Below are 14,485 nucleotides of genomic sequence, written 5' to 3' on the forward strand. Positions count from 1 at the left end.
CTGGTGGACAGGAGGCCTAATGAGCCAGGAGAAAGGAGCAGGCCACGGCGGGAAGAGGCCCCCCAGCCCCGCCCCCTCTCGAGGGGCACAGGCGCCAAGTGAGAACCAGGAGACATGGTGGAAAACCCAGGGGCTCCTGGCTTGAGCCAGGCAACTCAGGACCATGGAGCCGTGTGGCTGGGGAGCTGCGGGGCCCTTGGCCGGGTGCTTGGTGGGTGAGAGGTGGGAGGCCCTGGCTTGCCCAGGCAGCGGTGCCCTGGGGCTTCGAGACAGCCCCCTGGGGAGGCCAGGTGGGCACCTGGGCGCAGCAGGCCCTGGGGGATGGAGAGGTGAAGGCAGGACATCACTAGGACTTCAAGTTCCTGTCAGCAAAAGTGTGGCAAGGCCCCGCGACCTTCCCCAGCTCTGGGGGTGAAGCAGGGGTGGGGACTGCGGTGGAGCTTGGATCCTTTCCCACCCTCGAAATTCCGTGACTATGGGGTCCGGTAGGCAGTTGGAGAGATGGCGCAGAAAAGCAGGTGAGGCCCAGCGCTGTGGGGAGCAGCACCGCGGTCAGGGGCCTCAGGAGGGAGCCAAAGGGAGGCCACGGGGCGGGAGCCAGCCGGAGCCCAGTGCAGACCCAGGTGCGCTCCCTCCCAGATCCCGGGACCCGTGGGCCCCCGATTGGCTTTAGAGGGAGGACTAATCAGGACACCCAGGTTCCTCAGCCACCGTCTCCACAGTGTCCCCGCCACCCATCCAGGCAGGCCCGGGGCCAGGTGACTGCAGCCAGCATCGTAGTGTGAGTACAGGGGCAGGGTTTGGATGGCGCTGAGTCCTGAAGCCTGCCCCGCGAAGTCAGCCGAGGCGGAGCCCAGGCCGCCATCCGGGTCGGGCCCCTCTGTCCGCTTTGACGGCGTTCTCCCTCCAACTTGCAAATTCCAGAAAAAAACAACAAAAAACAAGAAAAGGTTTCGGCTATTTTCCTCCTAAGACACTTAATGTTGTGTGATGCTCCCTCCTTCCCCGAGAAGAAATGAGCCCTGTTTGTTTTGTGCTCTGGGAAGAGGGAAAAAAAAGTTGAATAGCATTTATCTGAAAATAAACAAGGACTTAGAAAATTTAAGAAGACTTCCCTACCATGCAGCTGGGGAAATGCGACTGTATTTTAAGAATTAAGTTAGACCAGATGTGAAATAACAGACTTTAATGGTGTCTTTGAAACAGATAGGGGGTAGGAGAACCCTCAGGAGATTCATGAGCCCATTAAATTTAAACACAGTTATTTATTATTTTTTTTTTTCTTTCAAGAACCAAACAGAAAGTTGCGGATTCTGAACTAGCCTGCGAACAGGCTCATCAGTATCTTGTTATCAAAGCGAAAAACAGATGGGCAGATTTGTCTAAGGTAAGAAGACGGTTGTTCCCTTAAAAGGAAGAAAATGGATCCCAGGGTCAGGGCTGCTGGGAGCCAGGCTGTTTGGAGTCAGCCACTGAGACGGGGACAGCTTCCGGCGATTGTTGGCTCTTGTGTTCTTTGTTACCATTATCAACATGCATTAGTCGTGCCCATTAACGGTTCCGCAGGGACATTTCCGCACAGGCAGGTACAGGGCCTTGGTCATGCCGCCCCCTGCTCTCCCTTCACCTGCCCCTGTCTCCACCCTCCCACCAGCCCCATTCATAGTCCCAAGTAGTCCCTTTTTGACTTTGAGGTCATCTTTGTGTTTTGCTCATTGTGGGTTTAATTTTATTATCTTTATCCTCACACGGGAGTGAAAACAAGCACTACTTGTATTTCTGCATATGTTTTGCTTTACCTGATATCCTCTGGTTCCATTCCTTTTCCTGTAAATGTTACGATTTCATTCTTCTTAATGCTGAATCGTACTCCACTGTGTACATAAAGCATATTTTTATCCATATCTGTTGATGGCACCTGGGCTGACTCCGCTCCTTGGCTCTTGTGAACGGTGCTGCAATAGATGTGGAAATGCACGCACCATTTTGAATGCTGACTTCATTTCCTTTGGCTGTAGACCCAGGGAAGCCCAGCTGGATCATTTGGTGGCTGTGTTTGAGGAAATGCCACACTGTTTTCCGTAGTGGTTGTACTAATTTATGTTCCCACCACCAGTGCAAAAGGATTCTTCCTCCACATCCAGCATCCAGCATCCCCTAGTTTTGGTTTGTTTGTTTGTTTGTAATGGCCATCCTAACTGTGGTGAGATGGAATCTCTGCGTAGTTTTGATTTTCATTTCCCTGATAGCTAAAGATATTGAGAATTTTTTAAATTTATTATTCACTTGTGTGTCTTTTGAGAAGAATCTACTCAGGACATTTTCCTATTTTTTCACTGGATTATTTTTATTTTTGTTAAGTTTTGGAGGTTTTTGTTAAGTTTTGGAGGTTTTTGTTAGTGTTGGTTTTGGTTATTTTGTTTTTGGTACTGAGGATTAAACCCAGGGGCACTTACCCACTGAGCCACATCCCCAGCCCTTTTTATATATTTTTTAGAGACAGACTCTCGCTGAGTTGCTTAGGGCCTCACTCAGTTGCTGAAGCTGGCTTTGAACTCACCATCCTCCTGCATCAGCCTCCTGATTCACTGGGATTACAGGTGTGTGCACCACGCCTGCCTGATTTTTGAGTTCTTTATATATTCTGGATATTACTTCTCTGTCAGATGAGAGCAGGCACAGATCTTCCCTGGTCTTCAGGCTCTCTCTTCACTCTGTTGACTGTCTCCTTTGCAGTGCAGAAGATTTTATATCAGGTGTCAGCCCATTTCTCAATTCCTGCTTTTGCTTCTTGAGCTATCGAAGTCCCATCCAGGAAACCACTGCCTATACTGAGGTCTTGAAGTGTCCTGTGTTTTCTTCTGGTAGCTTCAGATTTCCGCATCTTATATTAAGGTGTTTGATCCACGGTGAGGGAGGGGAGTTTCAGTCTTTCCCACGAGGATATCCAGTTTTCCCAGCACCGTTTGCTGAAGAGGCTGTTCTTTATCCAGTGTAGGCTGGGCACCTTTGTCAGGAATCATTGACTGAGATGCATGTATTTATTTCTGGTCCTCTATTTCATTCCATTAGTCTCCACACCTATTTTCAGGCCAGCACCATGCTGTTTTTGTTACAAGGCTTCTGCAGTGCGTTTTGAAATCAAGTATGTGATGCCTTCAGCACTACTCTTTGGGCTCAGGATTACTATGGTTATTCGGGGTCTTTTGTGATTCCACGTGAATTTTAGTTTTTGGTTTTTTCCTAGTTCATGTCATTGGTATTTAGATGGGAGACTACCCTGGATCTGTAGATCCCCCTGGGTAGTGTGGTGATTTTAGCAATACTAATTCCCCCAATCCATGAACATGGGCTATCATTCCACCTTCTAGTGTCCTCAGTTTCTTTCTTCTTTGTTTTGTAATTTTCATTGTACAGGTCTTTCACATCTTTAGTTAGGTTTATTACTTAGGTGTGTGTGTGTGTGTGTGTGTGTGTGTGTGTGTGTGTGTGTTTTGGGGGGTCTATTGTGAACAAAATTACATTACTGATTTCTTTCTCAGCAAATTTATTATTGGTTATATAGAAAAACTTATGATTTTTATATGTTGATTTTTGTATCCTGCTACTTTCCTGAATTTACATATTAGTTCTAAAGTCTTTTTTTTTATAGTTTTAGAATTTTTTCCATACAAAGAACCATATCACCAGAAAACAGGAATAATTTGACTCTGTCTTTCCTGCTTGTATCCCTTTTATTTCTTTCACTTGCTTAATTGCTTAAGCTAAGATTTCTAGTACTGTATTGAATAAGAATGGTGAGATGAGCACCCTTGTCTTGTTCCTGATCTTAGAAGAAATGCTTTCAGTCTGAAATGCTCATTCAGTATTATTTTGGCTATGAGTTTATCTTTATTATGTTAAGGTATGATTTTTTATACCTAATTTATTCAGGGCTTTTATCATGTCAAAGGCTTTTCCTTCATATATTGAGATGACCAGGTGATTTTTTTTATCTTTAATTCCTTTTATGTGCTATATTATGTTCATTGATTTGCACGTGTCAAACCATCCTTGCATCTCTGAAATGAAACCAACTTAATCATGGTGTGGGATCTTTTTAATGTGCTAAGGAGTTTGATTTGCGTGTATTTTATTGGGAATTTTGGCATCCATCCTATCAGGGATATCAATCTATAGTGTCCTTCTTTTGTTGTGTCTTTATCAGGGCTTGTTAGCAGGGTAATACTGACTTAGTAGAATGACTTTGGAAGGGTCCATTCTGTTTCTAACTTATGAAATAGTTTGAAGAGCACTGGTGTTAATTCTTCTTTAAAAGTCTGGTTAAAATTCAGCCACGAATTAATTCAGTCCTGGACTTTTCTTTTTTTGTGAGAACTTTTTGTTACTGTTTCAATCTCAGTACTTGTTATTGATCTGTTTGGCTTATTATATCCTTTTTGTTCAATTTTGGTAGACCATAGGATCCAGACCTTTTTTTTATTATTTATTGGCATAGATTGTTTTTCAAAATATTCCCTAACAATCCTTTTTTATTTACTTTCAGTGCCATCAGCTGTAATGTCACCTTTTTCAGTTCTAATTTTTCTTTTTTATTTAATTTTTTTAAAGAGAGAGAGAGAGAGAATTTTTTTAATATTTATTTTTTAGTTCTTGGCAGACACAACATCTTTGTTTGTATGTGGTGCTGAGGATCGAACCCGGGCCGCACGCATGCCAGGTGAGCGCGCTACCGCTTGAGCCACATCCCCAGCCCTAGTTCTAATTTTTCTAAAAAAAATATTTTGTAGCTGTAGGTGAACGACAGCATGCCTTTATTTTATTTGTTGATTTTCATACAGTGCAAAGGGTCAAACCCACATGCCAGGCAAGGTTCTGCCACAGGGCTACAGCCCCAGACCCTTTCAGCTCTAATTGTATTTATGTGAGTTTTCTCTATCTTTCTTTTGGTTAGTTTCACTAGAGTTTTGTCAATTTTGTTTTCTTTTCAAAGAACCAACTCTGTTTTGTTGCTCCCTTGTACTGTTCTTTCAGTCTCTATTTCACTTATTTCTGATCTAATTTTTATTATATCTTTCCTTCTACTGATTTGGGGTTTGATTTGTTCTTGTTTTTCTGAGACCTCGAGATGCACTGTTAAATTATTTACTTGAGATATTTTTTGTTATAGGCACTCATTGCTATAAACTTCCATCGTAGGGCTTTTCCTCTGTGTCCTAGAAGTTCTGATATGTGTGATCCCATTTCTATTGTTTAAAGGAATCTTGAATTCCCCCCACTTCTTCAGTGACCTGTTCAGTTAGTAGTGTGTGGTCTAATCTCCCTGTATAATTTCTGAAATTTCTCTTGCTGTTGATTTCTAATTTAATTCTATTGTGATCAGATAAGATGCAATCAATTATTTCAGTTTTTGAATTTATTGGACTTGTTTTGTAGTCTGAAATATGGTCTATTTTGGAAAAAGTTCCATATGCTAATTAAAAGTACGTATATTCTGAAGCTGTTAGATGAAACATTCTGTCAGTCCTGTAACATGTCTGTCAAGTCCTCTGATCTACAGTTCAATGTAACTGATGCTTCTTGGCTGATTTTTTGTCTATTGGTGGGAGAGAGGTAGTGAGGTCTCCCACTATTATCAGATTTGGGCCTGCTTCTCCCTTATCAGAGTCGTCGTCTGGCAGTCACGGCCCATATATTTAGGATCCTTAGATTTTCTTGATGAACTTTTCCCGGTTGATGTTCCTGACCTTTTAGTCTCTTCCCATTTTCGTCTTGGAGGCTGTTTTGTCAGAGACAAGCCTGGCTGTCCCTGTCACTTGGGATTTCATCTGCATGGAGTGGTGTCTCCTTTCACTTTGAGTCTGTGTCCGTCTGCAGTGAGGCGAGTCTGTCTGCAGCGCCCATTGGTGGGCCTTGTTTTATGATCCATCCAGCCTGAGTCTTTGAACTGGAGAATGAGACCGTTTGCATTCAGTTATTATTGAAAGGTCTGCGTCGTTCCTCTCCTTTTCTTGTTTCTTCTGGTTGTTTTGAACATTCTTGGTGAGTTTGGTGGCGTCTGCCTTGTTCCTATCTGATGATTCCCTGGTTTTCACTTGCAGGCCTACTCTTCAGTGAGATCTACCGTCTCATAAGCTGTGACCACCATCCTTCCTCTCCTGGGCGTCTTCCCAGTGCTGGTCTGGTGGCCATGGATTCCTTAGTTCATGCTTCTCTTGGGACGTCTACTTCTCCTTCAGTTCTGAGTAGGGCCATCTTGTTTGGTAGTCATTTTCTTTCAGGACTGAAATAGATCATTCCATGCTCTCCTGGCCTTCGGGGTCTCTAATGACAAATCTTCTGTTGGTCTCATGGGTCTGCCCTTGAATGTGACTTGGTGCTCTCCTACAGATTTTAATATTCTTTCTCTGTCCTATCAGTTAACATGGCACTTTAATAACTGTGGTCAGGTTCTTTTCTGCCGTGTCCATTTGGAGTTCTGAATGCCTCCTGTACTTCAGTGTCCATGTCTCTCCCAAGATCTGGGAGATTTTCCTCTATGATGCCATGGACTAGGTTTTCTGTGCCTCCAGCCTGTACGCCATTTATGAGACATTGTGTCTTTACGGTGTTCCTACTGAGTCTGTGGCACTCACTGCTCCTGTTTTCCCTTTATTTTTGTATGAATGTGATATTTCATCACAATGGTCTTTAAGCTCTGATATTCTTTCTTTTGCTTGACCTGGTCGGTTGGGAAGCTTTCAACTGAGTTTTTCATCTGGCTTATTAAGCTTTTGATTTACAAGATTTATTCGGTTCTTTTTCAAAATTTCTATCTTTTTTACTGAATTTCTCATTCATTGCATCGTCTTACTTGATTCATTCAAGTGTTTACCTGTATTCTCTTGGAATTCAATAATCTTTTTAAAAACTATTCTTTTGAATTCTTTTTCCAGCACTTCATTCACTTCTATGTCTATGGAATCTGTTATTGTAGAAAAATGAACTTTAGGAGTCACATTGCCTTGTTTTTCCATGTGTCTTGAGTTTCTGTGCTATTGATGCATCCTTGGGATGGATCTCTCTCCATTTTTATGCAAGGGCCTTCTTAGTGAGGGCCTGCCCTTGACACTGTGTCTTGGGCTGTCGTTTGTCGTGTGGGGTTGAATTTATTCCACTTACAGTGTGATCTCCCTAGGGCTCCGGTGGCTGTGACGGGTGGGTTTCGACACGACATGAACTGTATTAGAGTACCACAGGAGTGGGCTCCCTCTGGTAATTCAGGCAGGTGGGACATAGAAGAGTGTTTGGGATGCGCCCTCTGTGGTTTCTCCTCCTGTTAGGTGCTAGGGTTTTCATGGACACTGTTGATACTGACTGTGTTACTTAAAGGAGATTCCGATGCTGGTTTTTCCACTTGTGATTAAAGAACCTGCAGTTCGGGGCCTCTGTGTAGACGCAGGAATAGTTCTGGTGTTTCATGTGGAAAGCTGGGGCTGGGATCACAACTCCCCCTCGGTGGCACTCACGTCCAGTCTTGACAGTGATGTGCCATCTGGCAGGGAGTGGGAGGGACTAATGTCAAGGACCCTCAACATTATCTGATGTCCACAACGGTTGTGTTTTTCTCTCTGCTGTTAATGTGAGGGTGACTATCTAGGAGCAGGATGTCAGATACTCCTAGCTGTGTCCACCTGGGGACAGATCACTGGTTGGGGGCTTTTGTCCCCCCATTGTTTAAATTGAGGTATCTGCCAAAGTTGGAGCAGGACTAGGTGGTGGCTGCGGTAGGTGCAGTTCCTTTGCCTGACGTCTGCCAAGCCCCAGGCGTGGCCCTCAGCGCTGCTGTTCTGGTTCTGCCTCGGGGAGAAGTAGACAGACGAGTGGTGGGCGCCATCTTGAGTCTTTGAGATGTTTCTAAACTAAATTCTCACTTTCAAGGTCAACTGACACTTAGGAAGATGAGTAATTGTAGGAGTTACATTGGGGAAATTCATGGTGTTATTTCAGGCTTGATCAGAATTAAAAATTTAAATGAAAAGTATGAGAAGCTGTCATACCTAATTTTGCACAATTATAAACATGCACTTTAAAGAGCTCTCTCTTCCTATCTTGCCAAAATTATAGGACTCACTTGTATAGGGCAAACATCATGACAGTCTCACGGATTGTGTTATGGCGTTGAGTTGAGGATGTGTATCTGGCAGTGATGGTGACAGCTCTACCTACAGGACTTGAGAATGGAATGGACAAAACTAGGCTCATTCTGAAACAGAGGACGTGGAATCACCATTTTATGTGGTACAAGGACACAGGAACTTCACTCTCAAAAGTATTTTAAAACTGCACCATGAAAGTACTTTCACATCATCTTGACCAAGTCTCCAGTTCGTTTCATCTTCTAGTTTTCCTTCTGTCTGCTCTTTCTGGGCCTGCGCCCAATATGAAGTTCTGCCCATTATGTCCCTCACATGACCAGGACCGCCTCTCCTAGACCCTGTCCTCAATGGAGTGGACTGGCTATGCTGCTGGCCAGGCCACCTAGTTCCAGAACAAAGCTCTGCATGGCCCACTGAGCCAGCCAGCTTTTGGAGCTGCCTTGTGGGCCCAGGAGCACGGAGCAGGATCTAGGCTAGACACCCAGTGTGTACCAGCTGGGGAAGAGGGGGACACGCTGCCAGGCTCTGGCTTCCCCACCCTCCACCAGCTCGTGCAGTCCTGAGCCCCCTTTCTCGGAAGCCACCTTCCCTCACACACACTGCTGCTCCTCCTCCTCTCCCTGTAGTCTGCCTGTTACGCAGAACAGACCAGCCTTCTGCCCCCTAGGCTGCTGCTGTCCTGTGGAGCCCAGGGACTCTGAAAACCAACTCTGGGGACCTGGCCAGCCTCGCTCTTCCATGCTGTGATTTAGTCAGCACGTACTTACCGACTTTGCTCCCAGACTCAGTGCTAACCAAGATCAGTCTGATCCTTGCCTCGTGGTCCTCACAGACCAGTAGAGTTGATCACCATGAGCAATAAAGCAGATTATTCACAGCACAAATCAGTGAGAGGCTGCTGGTGTGGCCAGCAGCTGGGTCACCTCGCCCTGAAACACACCCCTCCCCCACCTCCCTGTTGGTCACCTCCAGTGGTCTGTGTGGTCCTGTTCTGGATAAGGGCTTCTAACAGGCATGAGGTGCACCCCATTGCTGTTTGGATTTCCGTTTCCTTGGTGACGTGTGAGGCGGAGCATCTTTTCGTGTGCTTGTTTGTCATCTATGTGTCTTCTCAGTGAGGTGTTTGTGAAGGTCTTGTTCAGTCAGCTATTTCCACTGTGGGCAAAGGACCCAACCAGCACCGTCACAGAGGAGGAGAGGTGTGAGGGCTCACGGTTTCAGAGGTCTTGGTCCACAGAAGGCCAGCTCCATTCCTGGGGGCTGGAGGTGAGGCTGAGCATCATGGCAGGAGACTGGGACTGAGGGAAGCAGCTCATGGTGATCCAGAAGCAGAGAAGGAGGTCTCCACTCCCCAGATACAACTGTACACCCCAAAGCCACGCCCCGATTCCCACCTCCTCCAGCCACACCCACCATTCAGTTATCACCCAGTTAATCCTATCAGGGGATTAACTCAAGCTCTTACAACCCAATCACGTCTCCTCTGACCCTTGATGCACTGACTCACACTTGAGCTTTTGGGAGACACCTCACATCCAAACCATAAGGGGGCTTAGCCCTTTTGTAAGTTGAATTGTTTTGGATAATAGTCCTGTCTTAGGTAAGGTCTGTTCCAAATGCTTCCTCCCAGGGTGTGGTTCCGTCTTTGTTTCCTGGCCGTGTCTTTCACTGAGCAGAATCTTTAATTCTAGAGAAGTCTGACTCATCAATTCTTCACGTTTTACATTTTTCTGAAAGTTACTGCCAAACCCTGTCACCCAGGTTTTCTCTGATATTTTTCATCTGTTATTTCTTAGGTGTTTTAATTTGGGGCTTTACAGTTAGGCCCGTGACCCTATCTGAGCCATCTCTTGTCGGGGGTGGAAGGCCTGGGCTGTCCTGTGGTTCCGGACTGCTTGCTGGGAAGCGCTTTTCTCCGTCGTTGTGCCTTTGCCCCTTTGCCAAGGACCAGCGGGTGGTTTTTATGAGGGTCTGCTCCCGGGCCTCCATCCTGTTCCAGGACCACTTTGTCCTTCTGCGACACCACACTGTCCTGACACCTGTAGCTCTGCAGCACACCTCCAGGTTGGACCGGTCACTGCTCCAGCTCTGGCCTTCCGCTTCAGAGTCACATGGGCTATCCTGGGTCTGTTGCCTCTCCGTATGAACCCTTAGTCAGTTCTTTATCCATGTCTTCCTGGGGTTTTAATTGGACTGTATTGAACCTCTGGATCAAGTTGGGAGGAACTGACATCTTGATGAAATTGACACTTCCCATCCATAGGAGCATCTCTCCATTTATTTAGTTCTCTGATTTCTTTCATACAGATCTTATATGTATTTTGGTAAATTTTTAGCTAAATATTTCATTCTGAGGGGTCCTAATGTAAAGAGTATTGTGTTTTAATCTCCAATTCCAGTTGCTCATTGCTGCTATTTGGGAAAGTGACTGACTTTTGTATACTAACCTTGTATTGGGCAACATTGGTTCATTGCTCATGAGTTACAGGAGGTTTCTTTTTGTCAATTCTTTTGTATCTGCCACATAGACAGTCATGTCACCTGTGAACAGTGTCAGCTCTATTTCTTCCTTCTCAATCTGTGTACCTTTAATTTATTTCATCTCACTGTCTTAGCTAGGACTTGTAGTATGGTGTTGAAAAGCAGGGGTGACAGGGGACATCCTCATCGCAGTCCTGATCTTGGTGGGAAAGCTTCCAGTTTCCCGTCATTAAGGTGGGGCTGACTGATGCTGTTCCACAGGTGTCTTCCATCACCACGTGCTTTTTCTTTATCTATGGCAGGACCATGTGCTTTCTCTCCTTTTCTCCATTGTGGAGGGATTACATGAGTGGACTTTCAGGTGTTGAACCATCGTTGCACTCCAGGTTAAACCACTAGCTCACACTCTGTAACTTTACAATTGTTGGATTCAGTTTGCTGATATTTTCTTGAGGACTCTTACTTCTATGTGAAGTGACATTAGTGTGTGGTTTTCTTTCCTTGTAGGCCTGGTCTGGTGTGGTATTAGTGTGGTGCTGGTCTAGGAGTGACCAGGGGATCTTCTTTCTGATCCTGTCCCCCTGATTTTGTGGAGGTTTGTGCTCATGATCATCTGCTGCAGCGAGTGGTGACTCTCTGAACCCCCATCTGTCTCTGCAGTTGGGGGCCTTGGTTTGACCCATGACCTCACTTCTCTTATAAACCTAAAAAGAGTTGTTGATTTTTCAGTTTGCTCAGATTTTTACAAGTCGTTGGGACAGACTGGTGACTTCCAAGATTTTTATGTTCCAGACCTGCTGTGTGTTTTTAAAGGGATTTGAAATTCTCTTGACTTAATTTTTTTAAAGTTTGTCTTTTGATTTGTGACTCTACTGTGGAATATATAAAATGCTTGTAATTCAAATAAATTTAAAGTGGTCACCATTGGCCCACTGTCCAGGCATAGGAAAGGAATCCTGTCTCTGTCTTGGGCCAGAAGTCAGCACACTTTCTCTGTGAGGGGCCAGACAGTGAATACGTTTGGCCCTGTGGACCCCACAGCTCTATCACACAGACTTGACCCTTTATTGTAGCCCTTGGTGCCTTCAGACTTGATATTTTCCACTCTAGTGGATGTGTGATAGTATCTGATTGCAGTTTTCATTAGCATTTTATTGGTTATTAATGAGGTTGAGCATCTTTTCATTTGTTTATTCATTAGTCAGTTTTTCTTTTTCGCAAAGTGCTTGTTCGAGAGTTTTTATAGAGTTTTTACACTAAGCTATATTCTTTCTTATTGGGCAATATCTTATCCCCACTGCCTTACCTCATGCCCACTGGTGACCTGGACACTCGTGTGTGTGTGTGTGTGTGTGTGTGGTTTAGGAGGTGGAACCCAGGGCCTCACATGTGCTGGATGAACACTCTGATACTGAGCCACGCCCCGGCTCTGGTTAATCCTCGTCCCTAAGTGAGCTCTGATGCAAATGTCCTCTCCCAGTCTGTCCCTGTTTTTATGCTTTTTATCTGGTGCCCTTTGACAAATGCATTTTTAACATGGTCACATTTATTAACCTTTCTCTGTGGGTCTGTGTAAGAAACCCTGTCTCCCACCCCTGCAGGCATGAAGATGTGCGCTCACAGTCTCCCCTGGGTACTCACCTGCTTGGCTTCACACTGAGCTCCTGAGATCTGGACTGGACACTCAGATGTGCTATGAGGCCTGGACCCATTTCATGTCTTGGGAATGACCTTCCCGGTGTTCCTCATTTCCTTGTAGCCTGTCTTCCCCACTATCTTTCCCCATGCCCACTGGGTGCCTTGCTCTGTTCTGTTGGTCATTCGTCCATCCCAGCCCCACACCACATCTTCATGGTTGCTGTAACTTATTGGTGCATCTTAGTTACTGGTGGGCATTCCTTTGACTCATCCTTCAATCAGTTTGACACATTCCATTAAAAAAAAAAATCTCTTGGGATGTTTGGAGAAAATGGCCTCTTTCCTATTTTGGAGCCTTCTAATTCATGAACATAGTGTACTTCCACTTATTTTGACCCTCTTCTACATGGAGGTCTTACATCTGTTCACAGATTCAGTCCCCGGCTGCATCCCTGAGGTCATGACCCTCGGTCTCCTTTCCCAGGACCTGGTTGGCCTTTATTTCACCCAAGAGGTTGATCTGAACAAGATGCCAGGTCTTGTGATGGAGACCATTCACTCACCCAGAAACAGCCCTCTTGTGCCCATGAGCCTTGTTCCTGGTTTGCTCCCACCTTCTCCAGGGGGTCAGGGAGGCTCTGAAACTTAGATTAAAAGGTGTCCAGGTGGATGGGAAGAAAGCCACCTCAGACTGTCCCACAGATCGATCACCGAGAGTCCTCTAAGTCATCATGCACATTTTACGTTCCTAAACACCATCTTCTAATGTTTGCAGAATTTTATAGAAACTGACAACGAGGGCAACGGCATTCTTCGACGCAGGGACATAAAGAATGCACTCTACGGCTTTGATATTCCCCTCACACCCAGAGAATTTGAGAAGCTTTGGCAAAGGTAAGCGGTACCTGAAGGCCGGTGGTTCCCTCTGACGTCTGGGCTCACTTGCTACAACAAGCTCCTTACAAATTCCTCACTTCTCCAGAGGAAGGGGGTCGGGGTTCTCTGGTCCTGTGTCCGTCTCCTTGTTCCTCATTTCCCCTGGAAAGAGCTGTGGCCAGGCCAGGCTTCAGGAATGGGAAGAGCCGGAGTACCCCAAGCAGCACTGCTGGATTCACAGGTCCACGGGCCCAGGGTCCCGGGAGTTCAAGCCCATACTGTCACCATTTAGTGAAATAAGTCCTGTCTGAAGACTTCCTCCCACACCACGCCCTGAGCTACAGGCAGTGGTAAGGGGACAAGTGGCTCCCTGTAGCCCAGAGATGGAAACCAAGTTGCAAGGCTGTTTTATGGAAAAGTAATTTGTTAGAAGAAAATAACCAAACTTTTGAAAACTTGGAGTGGTTTCCCAAAGGCCCCCTAAACTGGGAATAGTAGCTAACGTAGTGCTATTTGTCAGAACGTATTTTAGATGTCGCTGCCTGGGGACCAGGCTCCAGTTACGGTGCTCCCTGTGTAGACGGCTAAGTTCCCAGCACCCCAACAATGTGGCTATTTCTCAGTTTCAGATCCATCTTTGAATCACTTCCTCCTTCAGTATTTGTTAGTTGCCACTGGTGTCCCCCCGGGATGTACCGGTGTCACACGTCCGCTCAGGAGGCAGGTGCACAAAGCAGTTCCGGTCATGGTTTGGCTTTCACCTTCTCACAGTGGAGGCTGAGTGTGGCTGAGTTTGGAATTAGGCAGCGGCTTGTGTCTAGCCTGGAAAAGCAGCTCGAAGTTATCACAAAATCCTTAGTTTTAAAAGACCCCACCCTGGCAGGGAGCAGGTCAGGTGGTGGACGCTAAAAGCCCTGGAGGGTTGGGCAGCCTGATGACAGAGACGACCTTGAGACAGAGTTCAAGGTCAAGATGGAGATGGAGGACATTCTGAGTGGGGACTGCCCAACCTGGGCAGTGGCCCAGGACCCGGGCCTAAGGGGAAGGAAGGCCAGTCCCCTCACCGTCATGGTTTCTGGGTGTCATTGACTGAGCACTGGCAGTGACACTCAGTTGGCTGTGACAGCTCAGAGCTGTGGTCTAGGACAAGGGTCAGGAACCCATCCGGGGCTGCGCTGGTTCAGGTGTGAGCCTTGGACAGTGCCACCGCGTCAGGGGCCCCTGAGCGCCCCGAGCTCCCATGGTGCCAGCCATGTGTCCCACCTGGAAAGTGACAGCACACACATGTGCCTCTCCAGAGGGGACGGAGCCTTGGCCGTTCTTGGAGGTGGACACTGTGTCGTTAGGCTGAG

At 46.2% G+C, this 14,485-nt stretch overlaps 1 protein-coding gene across 1 annotated transcript in view; it reads left to right on the top strand.

The window, feature by feature from the left end:
- Positions 1-14,485, top strand: part of Efcab6 (EF-hand calcium binding domain 6) — an 85,086-nt gene that overhangs the window by 13,475 nt on the left and 57,126 nt on the right. The window contains exons 4-5 of the mRNA XM_077798488.1: positions 1,291-1,387; positions 13,033-13,151. Coding sequence (XP_077654614.1) covers positions 1,291-1,387; positions 13,033-13,151 — 216 coding nt within the window. The remainder of the gene's footprint in view (positions 1-1,290; positions 1,388-13,032; positions 13,152-14,485) is intronic.

Source organism: Urocitellus parryii, chromosome 5 (assembly GCF_045843805.1).
Source record: "Urocitellus parryii isolate mUroPar1 chromosome 5, mUroPar1.hap1, whole genome shotgun sequence".
Classification (NCBI taxonomy): Eukaryota; Metazoa; Chordata; class Mammalia; order Rodentia; family Sciuridae; genus Urocitellus; species Urocitellus parryii.